Source organism: Varanus komodoensis, unplaced genomic scaffold, assembly GCF_004798865.1.
Source record: "Varanus komodoensis strain SLA01 unplaced genomic scaffold, ASM479886v1 scaffold15, whole genome shotgun sequence".
Classification (NCBI taxonomy): domain Eukaryota; kingdom Metazoa; phylum Chordata; class Lepidosauria; order Squamata; family Varanidae; genus Varanus; species Varanus komodoensis.
This window is the reverse complement of record NW_025335440.1, coordinates 16,417,080-16,433,682: the sequence shown is the minus strand read 5'-3', so window position 1 is coordinate 16,433,682 and position 16,603 is coordinate 16,417,080. Positions and strand designations below refer to the sequence as shown.

The window sequence follows — 16,603 nt, the reverse complement described above, 5'->3', positions numbered from 1 at the left end:
TATCGGCTTAAGCCGCTCTGCATCCTCCCGCTGCGCCCTCTGCACTCCGCTGGCACTCTGCAAGTAAGCAAAAAAAAGACCTATTACCAGTAATTTTTGGTAATAGGTCTTACTTTCAGGGTAGGGCTTATATTATAGGACCTACCCCGAAATAAGACTAGGCCTTATTTTTGGGGTAGGTCCTATTTTCAGGGAAACACAGTAGCAAGAGATGGGCTTTTGTGGAATATTTCCAAAATTCACACCATTGCCTCTCATGCCTCGACAGATCATTCAGGCCCATGGCCAGTTATACCAAGCTTAATTCCAGGTATTTCCGTGAGGACAGTTTTTGCAAAAATTCTAAATAATCTGTTTCCATAAGATTTTGCTCAACAAAAGCATCCAGCAACAAAGAATGAAGCCATCAAGGAACGAGCCAAATGACTTAACAGGAAGTACCTTGGGAAGTTCAGCAGCTGACTTTTTGGTAGACAATAGCTTGTATGTATTCAAGTTGTTCTCAAAACTCCTGTAGAAGAAGACAACATTTTCGGTGTGTTGCTATTTTCAACAATAAAGCAATTTCACATTTTATTAGCGAAAATGTCCATAAGGGATTTTTGACTTAAAAGACACGGAGAACATCCAGGAACCAAGCATCTTTTACTTTTGCTACTCTTGCTAGAAAATTAACACTTTCGGATAAGCCTTCCATTCAGGCAGTGAATGTTGTTGCTATTGTGCCTCTTGTTCTGCTGTGGACAGGACTGGAAGTTTTCAGTGTACTGCTATCTTCAACAACAAAGCAATTTCTTTTAATGTAGTAACACAACATGTTCTGTTAAACATCAATGGAACATCTGAAGGGTAACATACTTTTGCTGTACTCTCCCAAACTTAACTGTAAAACAAGGAAATTTAACACCCCATCGATACCTCTGGCAGACTCCTGTGAAACTTGGCCCACAATTCTATGAACTAAGGAAAAGAGGAAAGATGTCTGGGCGTATTTCATGTACACTGTTTACTATCACTATCTTGTGTATATTTGGGAAGGGCAATGGCCTCTGATAAACTGCCTTCCAGAGGGCCTTCAAGAAACACTTTCATTGCTCAGTGGGTGCTCCCACAGTCGATAGCCACATACAGCTCGTACGTGCTCTGCGATTGTGAGGTCTCCACCTCAAGGCAAGGCCAGCCATTTTAATTAAAAGGCATTTCAGAGTCAGGAGAGATCATGCTCAGGGCACATTCTTCTTTCTCTGCTGCTGGGCTGACCCAAGAGCCACTGCATAGGTTTAGAGCTGTTTTGTTAATGCCGAGGTATTTTATTTCACATACATGCCACATATAGGAAAAGTAATCTACTTGTTCACACTTCTTAGCCATGAAAAATAACATGATTAGGCAGAGTTCACTGGATGCAACAGGGCAATCTCAGCCAGTGGGAAAATGAAGAGTAGCGTCGCACCTTCCACGGAGTTGCACAGCCTCACTGAACCTTCTTTCGTCCATGCATTTCTGCACATCTTGGGTCTTTCGAAATGGAAAAAAAGAAGAGAATAGATAATCACACATTAGAAAATGATACCTTCTACCAGCACAGGTCCTAAAGCAGGGAAGGAATTCAAGACAGATGGCAAGAGCTGCAACTTTGCTCGTGCAATTAGATCATGTGAACCCAAGTTATTTCACTGGGGTTTACAGTGTAATCCTATTCCATGTGCACTCAGAAGCAAGCCCAGTTGACCCCCTTGAGGCTTATTTATGAGTAAGCATGTCCAGGGTGGCATCATTCAGCCCCCAAGCCCTGTTCAGGATAACGTCGGTCGGTTGGTTATGACATTGCTGACTTCATTTCTATAACTTACATAGTTAATAGGATTCACTGTTTTAATTTATCTCTTGTAACTTTAGTGAGCTGCCTTGATCCATGGCTTGGGAAAGGCAGGAAAGACTTTAACAAGAAAAGAAATAAATAGGCTTATTGCTTAGGTTTGTGGACTCAAAGCATGGATTCAAAGACTGCACCATACAGAATGGTTCAGTGTAGCGATGCTGCAGAGGCTTCGGGAAGCCAGAATTGTCTCATTTAAGTGGCGTGTACATCACCAGGCGTGAATAGTGTCTCTCCTCAAACAAGCAACTAGAAAGGCAGCAAGGGCGCTGCCACGAGAATCAGCAGGCAGCAACCATATTGCAGGTATTTGCATGCCAAAAGAAACCCACCACTGGCTCTTCAGAGCCACATGGCATCTGCTAAGCCCGATCACGGCCACTGGGGGATCACTGGAGTTCATTGTACTGAGTGCGGAGAAACGCTCTCCTCCTGTCTTGCCAAGGCACAAGAGCCCATTGATTACAGCGGGCAAGCAAGATAGTGCTGGAGCATTCGTACAATGGCTTCTTTTCAGCAACTCACCATCTGCACACACTCCATTAAAGGCAGGCGGACGGATTGGTTTCCAGACAGTGAGACCACGCAGGCGGGAGTCTCAGGTGTAGCTTCTAAGAGGGCCAGGACTGCCTCCACGCCCATGCGGCTTGCCTGGAGATGCAAGAGAGATGCGCGAGCTTTTAAGCACACCAAATAATTCTAGAGCGGATATCTTGACTTTGATGTGTGCCAACAAGCAACTGCATAATGCTCTTTTTGAATACCAGTTCCATAACATTAGAAGGAAGAAGAGAAAAAAACCCCAATCCCACCACTACAAATGTCCACAGCTTTAAAATCCTCTGTGGGGCCTACAAAAAATCAAATAAATCATATACTTCGCATGGGTGATCCTCTGGTTGATCAAGAGTCTGTTTATTTACCTATAGGCCTCCACTTCTAGCTTGAGCATCCAAAAATGCCCTTTGTAAGATCTACGTGCTAAACACAAGGTGGGGCAGGAGAACTGCAGCTGTTGATTCTGCTTGGTGTCGCTCTGGCTTTTGACTCCGCCCACCAGGGGATCTGCTGGCGTGGCTGTGGGCCGGGCGCTGGAGAGACTGCATTGCAGTGGTTCTAGTCTGAGTTGTGTGGGTGATTTCAGAAAGTTAGATCGGGTGATTATTCCTCAACCCCGTGAAAACTGAGCTATGGGGTTCCACGGGTCTCATTTGGTTCTCAGTGTTATATCTATATGGAGAGATGCTGGGAGCAGTCAGCAATGGCTTTGGAGCCAAGTGTCACCAGCAGGCTGCTTCCTTATGGCATCTGAATCAGAGAAGGCTGTGCTAGCCCTGGATCAGGGCCTAGATCCAGGGATGGCTGAGATGAGAGCCAATACTTCTAAGCCGAATCCTGGCAAGACAGCATCCCTGAGCATGAGGGGTTCCTGAGTCCGGGAGAAGGCTCATGGTGTGTTCTGGCTGGGATTGCACTCCCTGTGAAAGAGCAGGCTTGTAGTCTGGAGATACTCCTAGGTCCATCATTGGGGCTGGAGTCCCAAGTGATGGGGGCAGCACAGAATGCCTCGGTCTCTTCTGGACAGGTATGACTTGGCCACGGTGGCACAGATGCTTGTAAGATGGGTCACTGCCATGTTCTGCATGTGGAACTGCCCTTAAGGCTGCTCCAGAAGCTGGAGTTCCTACAGGGTTTAACAGCTCAGCTGTCGGCAGAAGTGGCCCCCTTTCAGCATGCCACTGGTTTGTTGAGGGAACTGCACAGGCTGCCTATTTGCTACTGGGCCAGGCGCAAGGTTTTGGTAGGAGTGAATAAAGACCTAAATAGCTTGGGACGAAACTTGAGATAGCACCAGTTCCCCTTTACCAACCTCCTGGGTCACAGAGGTCATCAGAAAGCATGACCCTAGTGGTTCCACACGGATCTATGGACCAACTGAAGAGAAGAGACGTCAGAGTGTTGGCCCTCTTTCTATGGAACTCCCTGCCTCTGGAGTTCAGGAAGGCAGAAACACTGAGGGGGTTTTTCGGGGGGGGGGCACTTTCTGAAAACATCTTTATTTCGGGAGCCTTCCTTGGTTCACCAGACACAGTGTATTGATTCTTTCTTAACATACTGTTGTATCCTTTGATCTGTTTCTATCTTTTTATAGTTCACTGCTCCAGAATCTATTCAGGCACAGAACAGTATAGAAATGTTGCTAAATAGAAAGATAACTGGCAGGAAATAGCTGTGCTGGAAAATATATCCAGCCAGGAGTAGGGAGCTGGGCTAGATCTTCACACACACACCCCTAATCCCACAACCAGCCCTCCTGTCAAACCTATTGCCAAAGCAGTTCTCACCCAACCTTTCTTTCCTACAGCAGTGCCAAGGAACATACAGCCCACAGTTCAGCGGACCGAAAATGATGGCCAATTATGCAATGTTACATCATACAATATTGAACAACCTGTCATTCTTCTGGTATTCTGAAGCTGGTTGGTCGATACTCACCAAAATCCTATCAAAAGCTGAGGGGGTCCCTCCTCTTTGAACATGTCCAAGGATAGTTACACGGGTGTCATACCCTAAACGCTGGACCACGAGCTGCAAGAAAGGCAAAGTGTGAAGTTAGAAAGAATACACCGGATTATGAGATATAGCAACTGTATGAACATCCATGAATTATTTTGTGTAAGCAATGACCTGAAATTCTAGCTTAACTCTACAGCTCTTTAGGAATGCCTACAAATGTTTGTGACGCATTAAAATTCCTTTGTCGGCAAAATTAATTTCTTGGCTTCTCACACAGAAGCAGGAGAAAGACAGATGTTTTTAAGAAATAAAGGTGGCAAAGTTCAAAATCCAGTCCGACCAGAGGCAACAGCGGAATAATAGGAATGTGTGCGTAAATCAAACTCCCACTTCGGGACTTTATCTCCTACCAGTATGGCCAGTGATCGTGCATACTGGAAGCTGTAGCCTAAAAAATCTGAAGGGCGTCTCAGGTTGCAGAAAGCTCATCTGCCCCATTGCCAATAATGGCTCTACTATCCCACCTTCGCCTCTGATAAACTTCCGATTGTCTTCAGCCTGACAGATGCTTCCCTTCCAGTTTTGTGGTGGAAGTTACTTAACTGCACTGCAGAGAAATTACTTCTAAATGAAGGAAAGGGTGCTTCTGGCACGTCTGAGGGGAAAATATGTACCGCTGCATGTAAAGGCAGAACAGCAATGCCGAGGAGGAGGGAAGTGGTGACGCCATTCCACTCCTTACCACAATTGAGCCCCATGCCAAGTCCTGATCTCACACCTTCCTGTCTGCCCTCTTTGCGGGTAGCGGAAGATTCCTGGAGAACCTGGCTTGCTTGACGGCAGCCCTTCCGGCCAAGAACAAGACTTTCAACTGGCAGTGGTGAACCTGCACCTCAGGCACTGACTGGTAGCTAGGCGGCCCCAGAGGGACTCTTGAACCATAACTCCTTCCCACATCTGTGCAGCCCATTGGGAAAAGGTCTCAAGTCTTCTGCTGAGCTGTTCTTCTCCCCCTCTTCAGCACATATAAAAGCAACAACCCAGCTGAGGAGACCCTGAAATTACTGGAATGCAGGATCTCTCTTATCTCTGGATAGTAAAGTTATTTTAACAGGCATGAATGTGGTGACAGGCAAAATTAGTGATAAAAGCTAGGAGCTGTACAGTTATGGGGGAGCACGCATTTCACCCACTCCTTGCAAGCATAAGGAACAATTTGGCAACTCAAGCTGAGTCATTGTCTGGCCGAAACCCACAATTCAGTATAACAGTTTGTTCCAACAAGCCTAGCTGACAGATCATGCTAAAACTGCCAAGTTTGTAGCATAGCACATAAAATCCAAACTGAGCTTATACAATGATGTTAATTAGATTTTAATAAATAGGCCATAGAGAAAGAATCAGATTGTGCAAGATACATCCCAGGCAGCAAAATGAGAAGAGTATTTTCCATAGAGTTTCTAGGGGTTTCAGTTAATAGTGCTTTCTCTGGAATGGGATGAAGAGACACCAAGTTGACTCAGGCTGCAGACAAAAACTGAGGGCCAAACTATTCTGGGAACGTCATCCACAGGTTGAAGTGCCTGATCCTGCCTAATCTTGGAAGCTAAGCAGGGTCAGGCCTGGTTGAAATTTGGATGGGTGACTTACTGCTGTGACCCACCCACAGAGCTTCAGCTACGGGCAGTATAAAATGTAATTAACAATAACAACAACATGATACAAGTTTTTCAAAGGGACAGTGCCAAGTTGTGAGTCAAACTGGTTGCTCCATTTCAAATTTGATAATAGATTATGTCTGTCCAGCATCACTCAGAGCTCAAATCTAATGTTCACTGAAGAAGGGAAGATCAGTTTAAGTTTTCTCAGACATCCTAGGTGTGTGTTTCAAGACCTAAGTGGCAGAAATATGGAAGCAATTTAGTTCCTTGCTTCTGGGCTTGCTTTAAAAGGAGATTTGGTGACGGAGCCTCTCAGAGCTGAAGAACCGACTGCAGCTCCTGCAGTGTGACCATTCAGCAGTCATGTGCGAGATTAAGCCCCTGGTTTCCCTAAGAACCAGCAAGCCTATGCTGCTGATCCACAGTGCCTGTCTGAAAACTGAATTTCAGCAATTGCTCCCTGCATCCACATACTCTCTAATATGAATGCATATCATCAGCCCTTGCCTTACATTTAATGTTCTGAGAATCCCGCAGAAGAAAAATCCAAGAACCCTACTTTCCTTAACAGTAAGCATACTTTCTCCTGGCCTTCCTCAGTTCCTTCTTCCTCCATTCCCCTTTCTTTCAGTCCATCTGCGCCTCCCTCTTTGTCATCCCTTCTTCTGAACTTCCTCCCTCAACTACCACCCTCCTTGCTCCTATCCACCACTGCCGCATCAGTCCAGCTAATGGAGCCAGCTGCAAGCCATTCTGTAGTAATAATAATACATTTAAAGCACGATTCCAAACCTTCATGAATTTTGACAGAATATCCTATCCTACTAGTACTTATTTATGGATAGCATCAGTACTCATCACATATGAGAAAATGACTTGAAAGAGACTTTTTGGAGAGTTGGATCTTCTCTTTAGCTTTTCGTTTGTGTGGGGTGCTCTGAGCTGCATGCAGGTGTTTGGGACTTATTTTAAAGGAGGCATTTACTTACCTGTCCACATTTCTAGGACTTTTTTAAAGGGCGCCTTGTTCAGACAGTGTTTCGTTGCATATATCCTCAGTACAAGGTATGATTGGCAGCTTGATACTCACATCCTTAACTTGTTCTGAAGTTATCGGCTTGTTATGGGAATCAATGGCACCTTCTGCTACAATTATGATATTCAACCTTTTCTTTCGTGCCCGGTTCTAGGATAAGAAAAGGGCAAGATGCACCATTAAAGCTATGACAGTATCTGCAACTGGAGCGAACAGCTGGAAAGCAAACTGGCTTTGCTGGAAGCTTTTCAAACAGCTTGCAACTTTGCAAATGTGCTCTGAATATTCTGGTATGGACATAAGTTACCCCAGATCAGATGCCATTTTTCTGGCCATGTGGAAGAGGTCACAATGACTCCCACACTGGGCTAGTATGGAACCATTTTGTGAAGCATGAAAGGAACAGAAGAGATGATAAAGCCATGCTTTCAAGCTTTTCTGCCCACTCAACATTAGCTCTTGCACTGAAGAACATCTGTATGCCACAAAACCTCAGCACAGGGTTCTGAGGACTTGCAAATGGGGCTTTATCTTTACGTTGCTTGCACTGAGAATGCCAAACACTTTGCTAAAGCTGGCTCTTGCTAGGGAAGAGGACTTGGTTAGGGCTGAGCTTCGTGCTCTCCAGTGATCATTTCCGGTGTGAAAATGGGACTCCAGCAGCTTAAAACATTTTGTGCCAGCTCATTGCTATTGGCAGCCCCATTCAGCTGTAGACCTGGAACCATTTTGTGTTTGCTTATCTAACAGAAGTAGCAGCATCTACCAGCCAATCCGATTCCATCTGGTTACCCCTTTTCCAACACTTTCCAATGTGGGAGAAAACAATTCACAAAGGCAGGGAGAACGGAAGTTCACTAGAACATTTTGGGCAACTATTCCACAGGGACAGAAGCTTTCACAGAATATTTCACATGTTGGCATGACCCCAGTGTGGTCCTGACCCTGCGGAAATGCGGTCTGTCAGGGCTTGGAACACTTTCCCACCATGTTTGAGCTTTTCATCAAGGAAGCTCAAGGGTTCCTAGGTCAAAGGATTACCTCAGAAAGCTTAGAGCACATATGATCTTCCCAACCTTCCTCTGGTGGATATTCAGGAATAAAGACATAATCTGCTCCACAGGCTAAAGCACTAGCAAGAGCTAGGTACCTAGGAGAGAGTGGCAAAAACCAAATGAGCACCGGAACTAAAGTTTCTGCGACTTTACTAAATACGGTGTTTCTAGACATACATACCCACAGTGTCTTCCCATCACTTCCAGAACAAAAGTCCTCTGATGGCTATGAAAACCAAAGGAAAGATCAGCATCACCACAAGAGAAACAAGATATTAATGAAATCTGCATGGGGTACAGAGGAAAGGGAAAACTTAGTTTGGCACTGCAGGGGTAGTATTTAGCATTTTGCCTTCTTCCTTCCCCGCACCGCCACTTCATGATAAACTAGCTGCTTTCAGTTTTACAGCCAATCCTATTCTGACATTATGTCAGAATCAGCAAATCAGATTTTGTGCTTCCTCCAGAGCAAGAACTGCAAACACTGCACCACACTAAATTGGACCCAGCTCTGTTGTTTAAGTGGGGCTAGAAGCTATTCCTCAAACTATGTGATGGCTACTTGGTGATGGCTACTGACTGTCCAGTTGCAGGAAGCTGGATGCAAATCTCATTCCATGGTTTCCCCTCCGATTCATCTGCCCAGCTAAGTATCAGCCAACAAAAACAAGTTCAGCCCAACTTAAAAGGCACCTGATCTATATATGGACATTTCCTCCTCCCCGACACCTGCACGTCATTCCCATACCATGGCATGTGTCCAGTGACAAATGCCAGAGAAGGTGAGGACAGGACTAAGCTGCTGCTCCTGGGAATCCAGAAATGCCTCCTGAAGCTTTATTTCCATCTAGCTGCCCTGTGCCAAAGGCTACAAATCTCCAAAGAGACTATTTAAATCCCATTCCCCAAGAGCATTTCGGCAGACTGAAGTTAATGCATCTTGCTGTTGCGCCAACTATAGCTAAGGATTACATCCAAGCTGGACCTAACAGCAGAATGTCATAATGCCCAACACATTCCTCCCTGTCATCCACAATGACTCATAGTATCATGGTTAATTTAATGTGGGTTTCTACCTCCAAGAAAAGCACACTGAGCAAGTAAGGGCTCATCAGCTGTACCCATGCCTTCCATGAGGATAAGAACATGTACTAACCCTTGCCACACGGGCTTCTTTTAAGTGTGCAATCCTATGCATGTTTAGACAGAAAGAAGTTTTACAACTCCCAGCCCTGTGTCACATCTCCCCCTCCTCTTCCTGTAAGTGAAACTAAATATGTGACATGAAGTCACTAAGTTATGTACCACTCTTTTAATCTGCATTCTCGGCTGACCCCAGAGGCAAAGGGGGAGCACGAGCCCACACCGATGGTGCTGAGCCACGGAGGGTGTCTTTGGCAGGAACTCTCATGTTTCACGTATCGTCTAAATCTGCTCTGTGACCTAATATATAATATAGGCAGTTCCGTTGCATGTAGTGACCCCTCTTGGAATTTATCAGAAGGTTATGAACCCAACACCAGAACACTTTTGTGCTGCGAAACAGAAAGGGATAGGGTAATGAATCTCCATGTGCCTTCTTCAAATCCCACCATGCATCCTCTGAAGCCAAGGTACCTTTGAGCAGTGGTCATGATGGCGTCCACCACTTCAATGATTCTGTGCAAAGCTGAGTCGGTGCCAACGGTCATATCTGTCCCACAGAAGTCATTATCAATGGAGCCAACCATCCCCACAATGTTGAGGTAAGAATACTTCCTCACGGCCTCTTCTTCAATCTCACCTGCCCAGAAAGCAAAAGGAAAGTCTGATAAACACCCTCCATGATCCTCCGTCAAAAGCTAAAGCCATGCCATTTTGCACGTATAAAATGCAAAATGGAAGTTGTGGCCATGAGAAATGAGTTAACAGCTTCAGTGAAGAAAGGATAATATTATTCAACACTGCATGGAGTTTCTGCCTGCATTCATTTGGGAAAGGGTAGCAGATGGGCTGAAGGGCCCAGAGGTGCCATCCCAGTGCTCTACTTTGCTTTCAGAGTGACTCTTCAGATACAAGGCCCACAGTTAAGCAGTTGAGGGCCTGTGCTTTGCTTCAGAAAGTTCCAGGTAAGTTGGGCCAGGTAAGAACACTGGGCAGCTGCCCTCAAAGGAGACAGCTTGTTGTTCGGATGCCTGCCTGCGGCCAGCAGCTCTGAGCCCTCTGCAAGGAGATCAGTGACAAACTGAACAGCTAGCTGATACTGGCTGCCCACGTTGAATAATTCCTTCTCTGCAGATACCTGCAATATTAGAAACAATGTCAGGGTTCGTAAAGCACACTGCGTTACGTACTTTCCCAATCACTGATTTCCTAGAGCAATGAGTCCTGGTGTTCTGAACAACAAATATATCATTTGTTCTGGCAAGTGCGTATGCAATAAATCGGCTACCTTGAAGCTGAATACTTTAGAGCCATCAAGAAAGAGCTCAAAAAAGACGAGTTATTTCTCATGCACCACTGGGTCCCAGAAAGCAGCTTTGTTAATAGCCACAGAAACTGAGGCTTTTGCTGCAAGAGCGCCTAATGCATTGTTTTCTCCCTTGAACAGTTACGTGAGAAAGCACAACCAATCTTGGTAATCTCATAGACTGATAATCTTCCAAGAAATGAAATTAACGGAAGGAAGAAACTCTAATTTGGCACCAAAAACCAGTGATTCCAGGTACACTAGCCAGCTTCAGCTATTGGGTGGTACAGAAATAGAATAAATAAATACAATTAGATTGAGTTGAAATGTGCACAGCTCCCCAGTGTAATGCCACGTCGTAGCCTTTGCATTTTGGGGTACTTTGACACTGAATAGAATGCAATGGTAGTGAGGTGTCTATACCCCATTACTGGGGTGGGGATCCACTCTCCCTGTTGCTGTGCAGCACCATTTTTTCCCTAAAAATCTTTCCTCTCTGCCCGGACAAGGAGCAATACTCCTCCACTTTTAGGGTACAAAGGTTCAGTCCATCACAAGGCCCCAAATCCAAGCCCCAGAAGTTCTTTTAAAATCCCTCCAGATAGCACAGAATCAGGTAGTAGACCTCTTCACCATCCCACGAGATTGTGGTGGAGAGCGGATGCATACTGTGAATAGTCCCAGTGGTCTGCCTCCCCAGCGCAAGAGGCAAGGTTTTTAGCTTCCTCTTCCCCTCTGCCTGGCTCAGCTGCCCAGAGCTTCATCAGGCCTGAGCTCAAGGAAAGAGACGCAGAAGCCTGAGCGACTGGAAAATGGAGCGGTCTGGTGATCCCCACCTCTTGTGATCCATTAAGGTCGCAATGACTCCTTTGGCAGATGAGTCACGCATTTGCCACAGTAATTACTGCAAACCTAGCAGATCCCGGAAAAATCAAGGGCTGGGGATCCCCAGCAATCTCCACTTTCATTGCCTTGATCACTGTTTGGAACCGTGCCCTGAACTGGGAGAACGGCTGCTCTGTTCCTCCGACTGAATCATGGCTGCACCTGGCTCAGATCAGATAATACCCTGGGACATGTGCTCGAGGACCGTGCCACTATTTTCTCAGCCAGCAGGACAGAAAGCTACTCCCCCAGGCAGAAGAACAATGAGGTCACTTGCCATTTCTTGCCAGCTCCTCCAGCAGTCCGCTCCACTCCTTGCGAAACAGGTTAGCACCCGTTAAGCTGCCATCTCCCCCAATCACGCAAAGGTTAGTGATGCCACACTTTACCAGGTTGCAGGCTGCCTTCAGACGACCCTCCCGTGTTCGAAAAGCTTTGCAGCGCGCACTGCCGATAACCGTCCCCCCCTGTGAGAGAACAGCAAAGAATTAGAAACTCACTCTTCCCTTCCCATGGAAAACCTGCAGTGCTCGCGTTGCCTAAAATATAAGCAGCACACGCGCGTGCGTGGATTTCCACACAGTGGCAGCACGTAGGTCCACCTGTGGGAGGGTTGGCCCTCTTCTCTAGGCTTTGGACTGCCTACCTCTGCTGTTCACTGATGATCAGATGGTCAAAGTAAGAAGCAATGCAAATAGTTTCCCTTGTCTAGCATGCATCTGAGGCTAACGATGCTTTCAGTTACCATGTCCGCTGAGCAACTCAACGGGGATAATTAATCCTTTTTTTCTAGTGACAAGGTGATTGACCCTGGGGGTCCAACAACAGCACCCTCCTCCAGGCCAAGAATCAGAGGCAAGGCCATTCTCACAGACAGCAAGGCATGCTGGTTGCTTCTGAAGCAGAGCCAAAGCGAAGGCCGGCCAAGAGGGTGAGCAAGATGGCAGCTGGGCCTGGCTCCATTCCTGCAGCCCACAAGCACATTTTCTCTCCCGCGAAGAGTCATGGTGTGCATGGCTTGGGAACTGGCCAAAATTTTTACAGCCATCTGGTTGCCAATGGTGATTAGAAATTGATGGCTGTCCATGGCTCATATACAAACTTTATTTGCACACAGCAGGTGTGAGGATAACACGATTGCCACCAAACAGGGAGCAACATTTCATGGCATCCTCCTTGAAATGTTACACGCTCCCTATCCTAGGACAAAGTAGCATTTCACCCAAGAGGGAGATTAGCAGATTGGTTCCACCCAACTTGACTGATGGACCGATTTTCTGCTGGAGGTGGTGTTCTCCTCCTTCACACCCTGAGAACAGCTACTGTTTATGCAAACATGGTGCTTTCACAGGTCAAGAGGAATCAATGAATTAGCGGGGTCTTATGAAACAGAAAATCAGCTGGGTTAGGGTTGCATCTGATCAAATCACGCCGATGCTTATGTTGAATGTTCCATCCAATGCATTGTCCTCAAATGGAATTCTGTCATCTGTCAGGAACAGCAAAAGATGTTTCTCTATGCTAGAAAAGTGTGTCAATGTAAGAGAAGGCTGTTATGTAATTTCCTGTTCTCCAAATGTGCTCACTATTGGTTACATAGTAGTAGTTCCTTTCTTTCTTTCTGTCTCTCTCTCTCTCGTTTGATGCAGAAAAAAGAAGCAAAGCTATGCCCAAGTATTGCCCTTAGAAACTGTTAATTTGCTACAGAAATGGGCTCTTCTACTTCAAAGACATTTGTTGGCACTCTAATAATCAGACGTGATGCAAATCACAGCAGGCAGGAAGGGTCAGTCAAAACAGAGAAGAGGCATGGAATTTGCCTGCAACTGGAGGGCTCAAACCAACATGAAAGCCTCTATTAGCAAGCAGCCAACATAAAAACTGTTTGCAGAATGACTCATCCTGGGCAGGGGAATAAGGAACAAAAAGAGGAGGAACCAGACTCCAGGCGTTTGCCAGCATCCTGATGCACAGATGCAACTTCCATTTCGTTTTCCAGTTTGTACACAGGAGGAAGTGAGAACACGGCAGCCCCGTCATGCACTGCATGTCAAGCAGGCACTGAAAACACTGGATGGCGATGGAATGCAAGGTCCTAACTATGCATATAGGGAACTTTTCAAAGAATTGTGTTTAGCAATATGGTTAATGACACTGTTTGGTAAAAAGTGGACTGCATTATTGTTCTGATCTTAATTATTAAACTTTAGGGACATCTTATAAACCACACACACACACACACACCTCCTTGCATTTTTAAAATGAGTTCTTAATGCAGTACCTACCACTTGGAGGATGCTTGAAACACTTTCCCATGTGACTTCAACAATATTTTCACCTCCATCAACCATGCCTTGGTAGCCCTGCAGGAAGAGAATTGTTTTTTAAAAGTCCCCCATACCAAAAGAAAGGGGTTAAAGCACTTTCAAGGTAAAACAGTAATGCAAGGCTAAGTTATATATGCAAGCAAGAAGAGCAGGTAAAGAGTTAGTGCCATCTCACAAACTCCATGCCAGAAGTTTTGAAGTGAAATGTCATTTATGGTCATGAGCTGAAAAGTCACTGCTCCTCTGGTTCTTTCAGCTAAAGTAGGAATTCCCTACTAGTGATGTGAAGAGTCTTGAGCTTGGACTGGGGAAACCAAAGTGCACGTCCTTGCTTCGTGTAGGGTTTCATTGTGCATCAACCACCAGAAGTTACTACTTGCGAGAAAGGTGTGATACTAACACAGTGACTCCAGTTGGTAGATTAACCATGATAAGTTGATCAAAGAGTGATCCTTTTGACATGTTCAGATACAGATAGATAATGGTACGGAGACTTCCCGCATTTACGCTCCTTCAGAGCATGAAACAACAGCCACAGTTGCCTGGTTACCAACAGTGATGGGAGATGGTTATCTGGCAATTACAATGTCTCCCTAGCCATGCAGGAACACTGCAATATTTTTTCTGTGACAGCTTGCCTAGGCCTCTGAATTAGGAGCTGACTGCCCCTCCAACACCTTCTTCTGCACCAAGTCTCCTCAAGAACAGCTCTGTTATCATATATTCAGTACCTATAAGTCCAGTCTGGAAGCTAACTACCCCTCCAATGGCTTCCAGTTAAGCAAGCAAGTACTGAATTTCTAGTTGCCAAAACAACTCAACACTCCGTGAAAGACTGTTTATCTAGATGCTGTTTTACAGATCCCTTGGATATTCAAGAGCCAAGAAAACACAGGAGTGATGCTTATCAGAGATAAATACAACTTGTAAGGAAAAATAGCTACCATTAAACATGCCCGTCTGTTATTCTTCCCCCACTGCTCCCACCACAGGCTTGTTTGCTTGCACAGGAAATGGAGGGCAGTTTTAAAACCATACCTTCTACCTAGCTAACCCCTCCTGAGGACCCTCTGTGCAGTCCTTCAGGTGGGAAAAAATCATCAGAAAATGTCCTTGTGGAGGAAGGGAACAAATTAAAGAAAAGGTATTTCTCCAGAAATCTATATAAAGCCTGGAGAAAGGCAGGTTGCATATTTTAGGTCCCTGCTATTTTCTGAGAGGTCTGCTTTTCTGCAGCAGTTGCCTGTATCCTAACCACACGTTCCCATCTTTTATTGTATTTTTGCTGGTTTTAGCAAGCTACCCTGATCATACCTCATTGAAGGATGGTGTAGAAAGTGTAATAAATGCTTTCATTCCACTGGTATGTGTTCCCTTCTTTTTATTGTTAGAGACTGCTGCACTGTACTTTTGAGTGGGCAGCTGTTATGAGGAGAAATCCTTCTGCAATCTCAGCTCCAACCCTACAAACCTCCTCCAGGAACAGTTCTGGAAGAGAAATGGAAACAGCCCCCCTTTCCCCTGACTAGCACGGAAAGAATGAGTCTGTCACAATGTCAAACTAAATGAAGCCTGCAAGAACCGGTGTGCCATAAGGGCTACACATTTCAAATAAGAATGTGCCCAGTTCAAGGCACCTGTGGCAAATCGCAGGAGGCCTCAACCTTAATCTGTAATATAGGATCATCATCTTGATCTACCTAAGAGGGCTGTCCTTTCCTTCACTTTGGCATATTTACAGAGTTCAGTAAAGACATGGCCTTAACAAATTAGTGTATGTGAACACTCTAAACCAAGGATCCCCAGCATGGTACTGGCCAAGCTTTTTACTCCATCTGCAAATGAGTGGAGCAGTTTCTCCAGTGGAAAGGGCTGGGGTAGCTGTACAAAGCTCTCCCTGATTAGCTTCTCTAAACAGTGTTGCTTTTGGAAGATTCATGTTGAGCAAAGTAATTCACCTTTGCTTGTTGCGAGGCCTTGGGTTTAAATTTGTGCCCTTTCCCCTCATAATTTAATTTTATTTCCTTCCAATTCAAGCCAAAACATTTTTTCTTTCATCAAAAGGAACAGATAAATAACAGAATGCCACTGTGTTCACAAAGACGGCAACCGCACTGGGATAAAAGCATGTCACACCAGAAGTTCAGAAAATGAAATGAAATTCTCTGCTCATTACGAACCAAAGCAGGCTAGGGCAACCCTCGGCATGGCTGTGCGCCATGGCAGGTGGAAGGCGCACGCCTAGAAGGCTGCTGATGTGGAACAGGGACAGGGCTGTGCTCCGGACAAGTCCTTCTGTGCTACCTAGCCTACGTGCCATGGCACAGCTCACGCCTGATTATATCCTGGTACCCACAACAAAACCCTTCTTTGTAGCAGCCCCCTGGTACAGCCGTGTTGGCTGAGAGCGATCCTTCAATTAACGAAGCATTCAAGTAATACAAAGCAATGTGACCACATCCTGAGATCATATGCTCCAATTCTCCTTGTTCACCATGATTAATCCCCTTTTTTTTTTTTTTTTTTGAACCTTGTTCCTGGCCTATTTGGTCAGTTTTGCTTTTTAAGAAAGAGGAGAGGGGACGTCTTAATTTTAATGTTTACATATCTAAAGAGTAGAGTAGAGTAGCCATTCTTTCATTGTGGTGGCTTCCTCAAAATCTATGGCTTGTAAAAATGCCATCCTCCTACTCTCTCAAATGCAAACAGCTTTAAGGATCCCATATGTTGCTGTCTGATGCAATAATCCCATAGCAAATCCTGCCAGATGCATGAACTTGCATCTGTGAACTTG

At 45.4% G+C, this 16,603-nt stretch overlaps 1 protein-coding gene across 5 annotated transcripts in view; it reads right to left on the bottom strand.

The window, feature by feature from the left end:
* LOC123020912 (phosphofructokinase, platelet) overlaps window positions 1-16,603 on the bottom strand; it is a 60,229-nt gene that overhangs the window by 25,876 nt on the left and 17,750 nt on the right. For all 5 annotated transcript variants that reach the window (XM_044425169.1, XM_044425170.1, XM_044425167.1 and 2 more), the window contains exons 3-12: window positions 13,768-13,845; window positions 11,760-11,949; window positions 9,766-9,931; window positions 8,330-8,374; window positions 8,135-8,243; window positions 7,148-7,243; window positions 4,376-4,468; window positions 2,405-2,530; window positions 1,454-1,518; window positions 442-511 (exon numbers count right to left, since the gene is read on the bottom strand). In XM_044425169.1, the coding sequence (XP_044281104.1) occupies window positions 442-511; window positions 1,454-1,518; window positions 2,405-2,530; window positions 4,376-4,468; window positions 7,148-7,243; window positions 8,135-8,243; window positions 8,330-8,374; window positions 9,766-9,931; window positions 11,760-11,949; window positions 13,768-13,845 (1,038 nt within the window). The remainder of the gene's footprint in view (window positions 1-441; window positions 512-1,453; window positions 1,519-2,404; window positions 2,531-4,375; window positions 4,469-7,147; window positions 7,244-8,134; window positions 8,244-8,329; window positions 8,375-9,765; window positions 9,932-11,759; window positions 11,950-13,767; window positions 13,846-16,603) is intronic.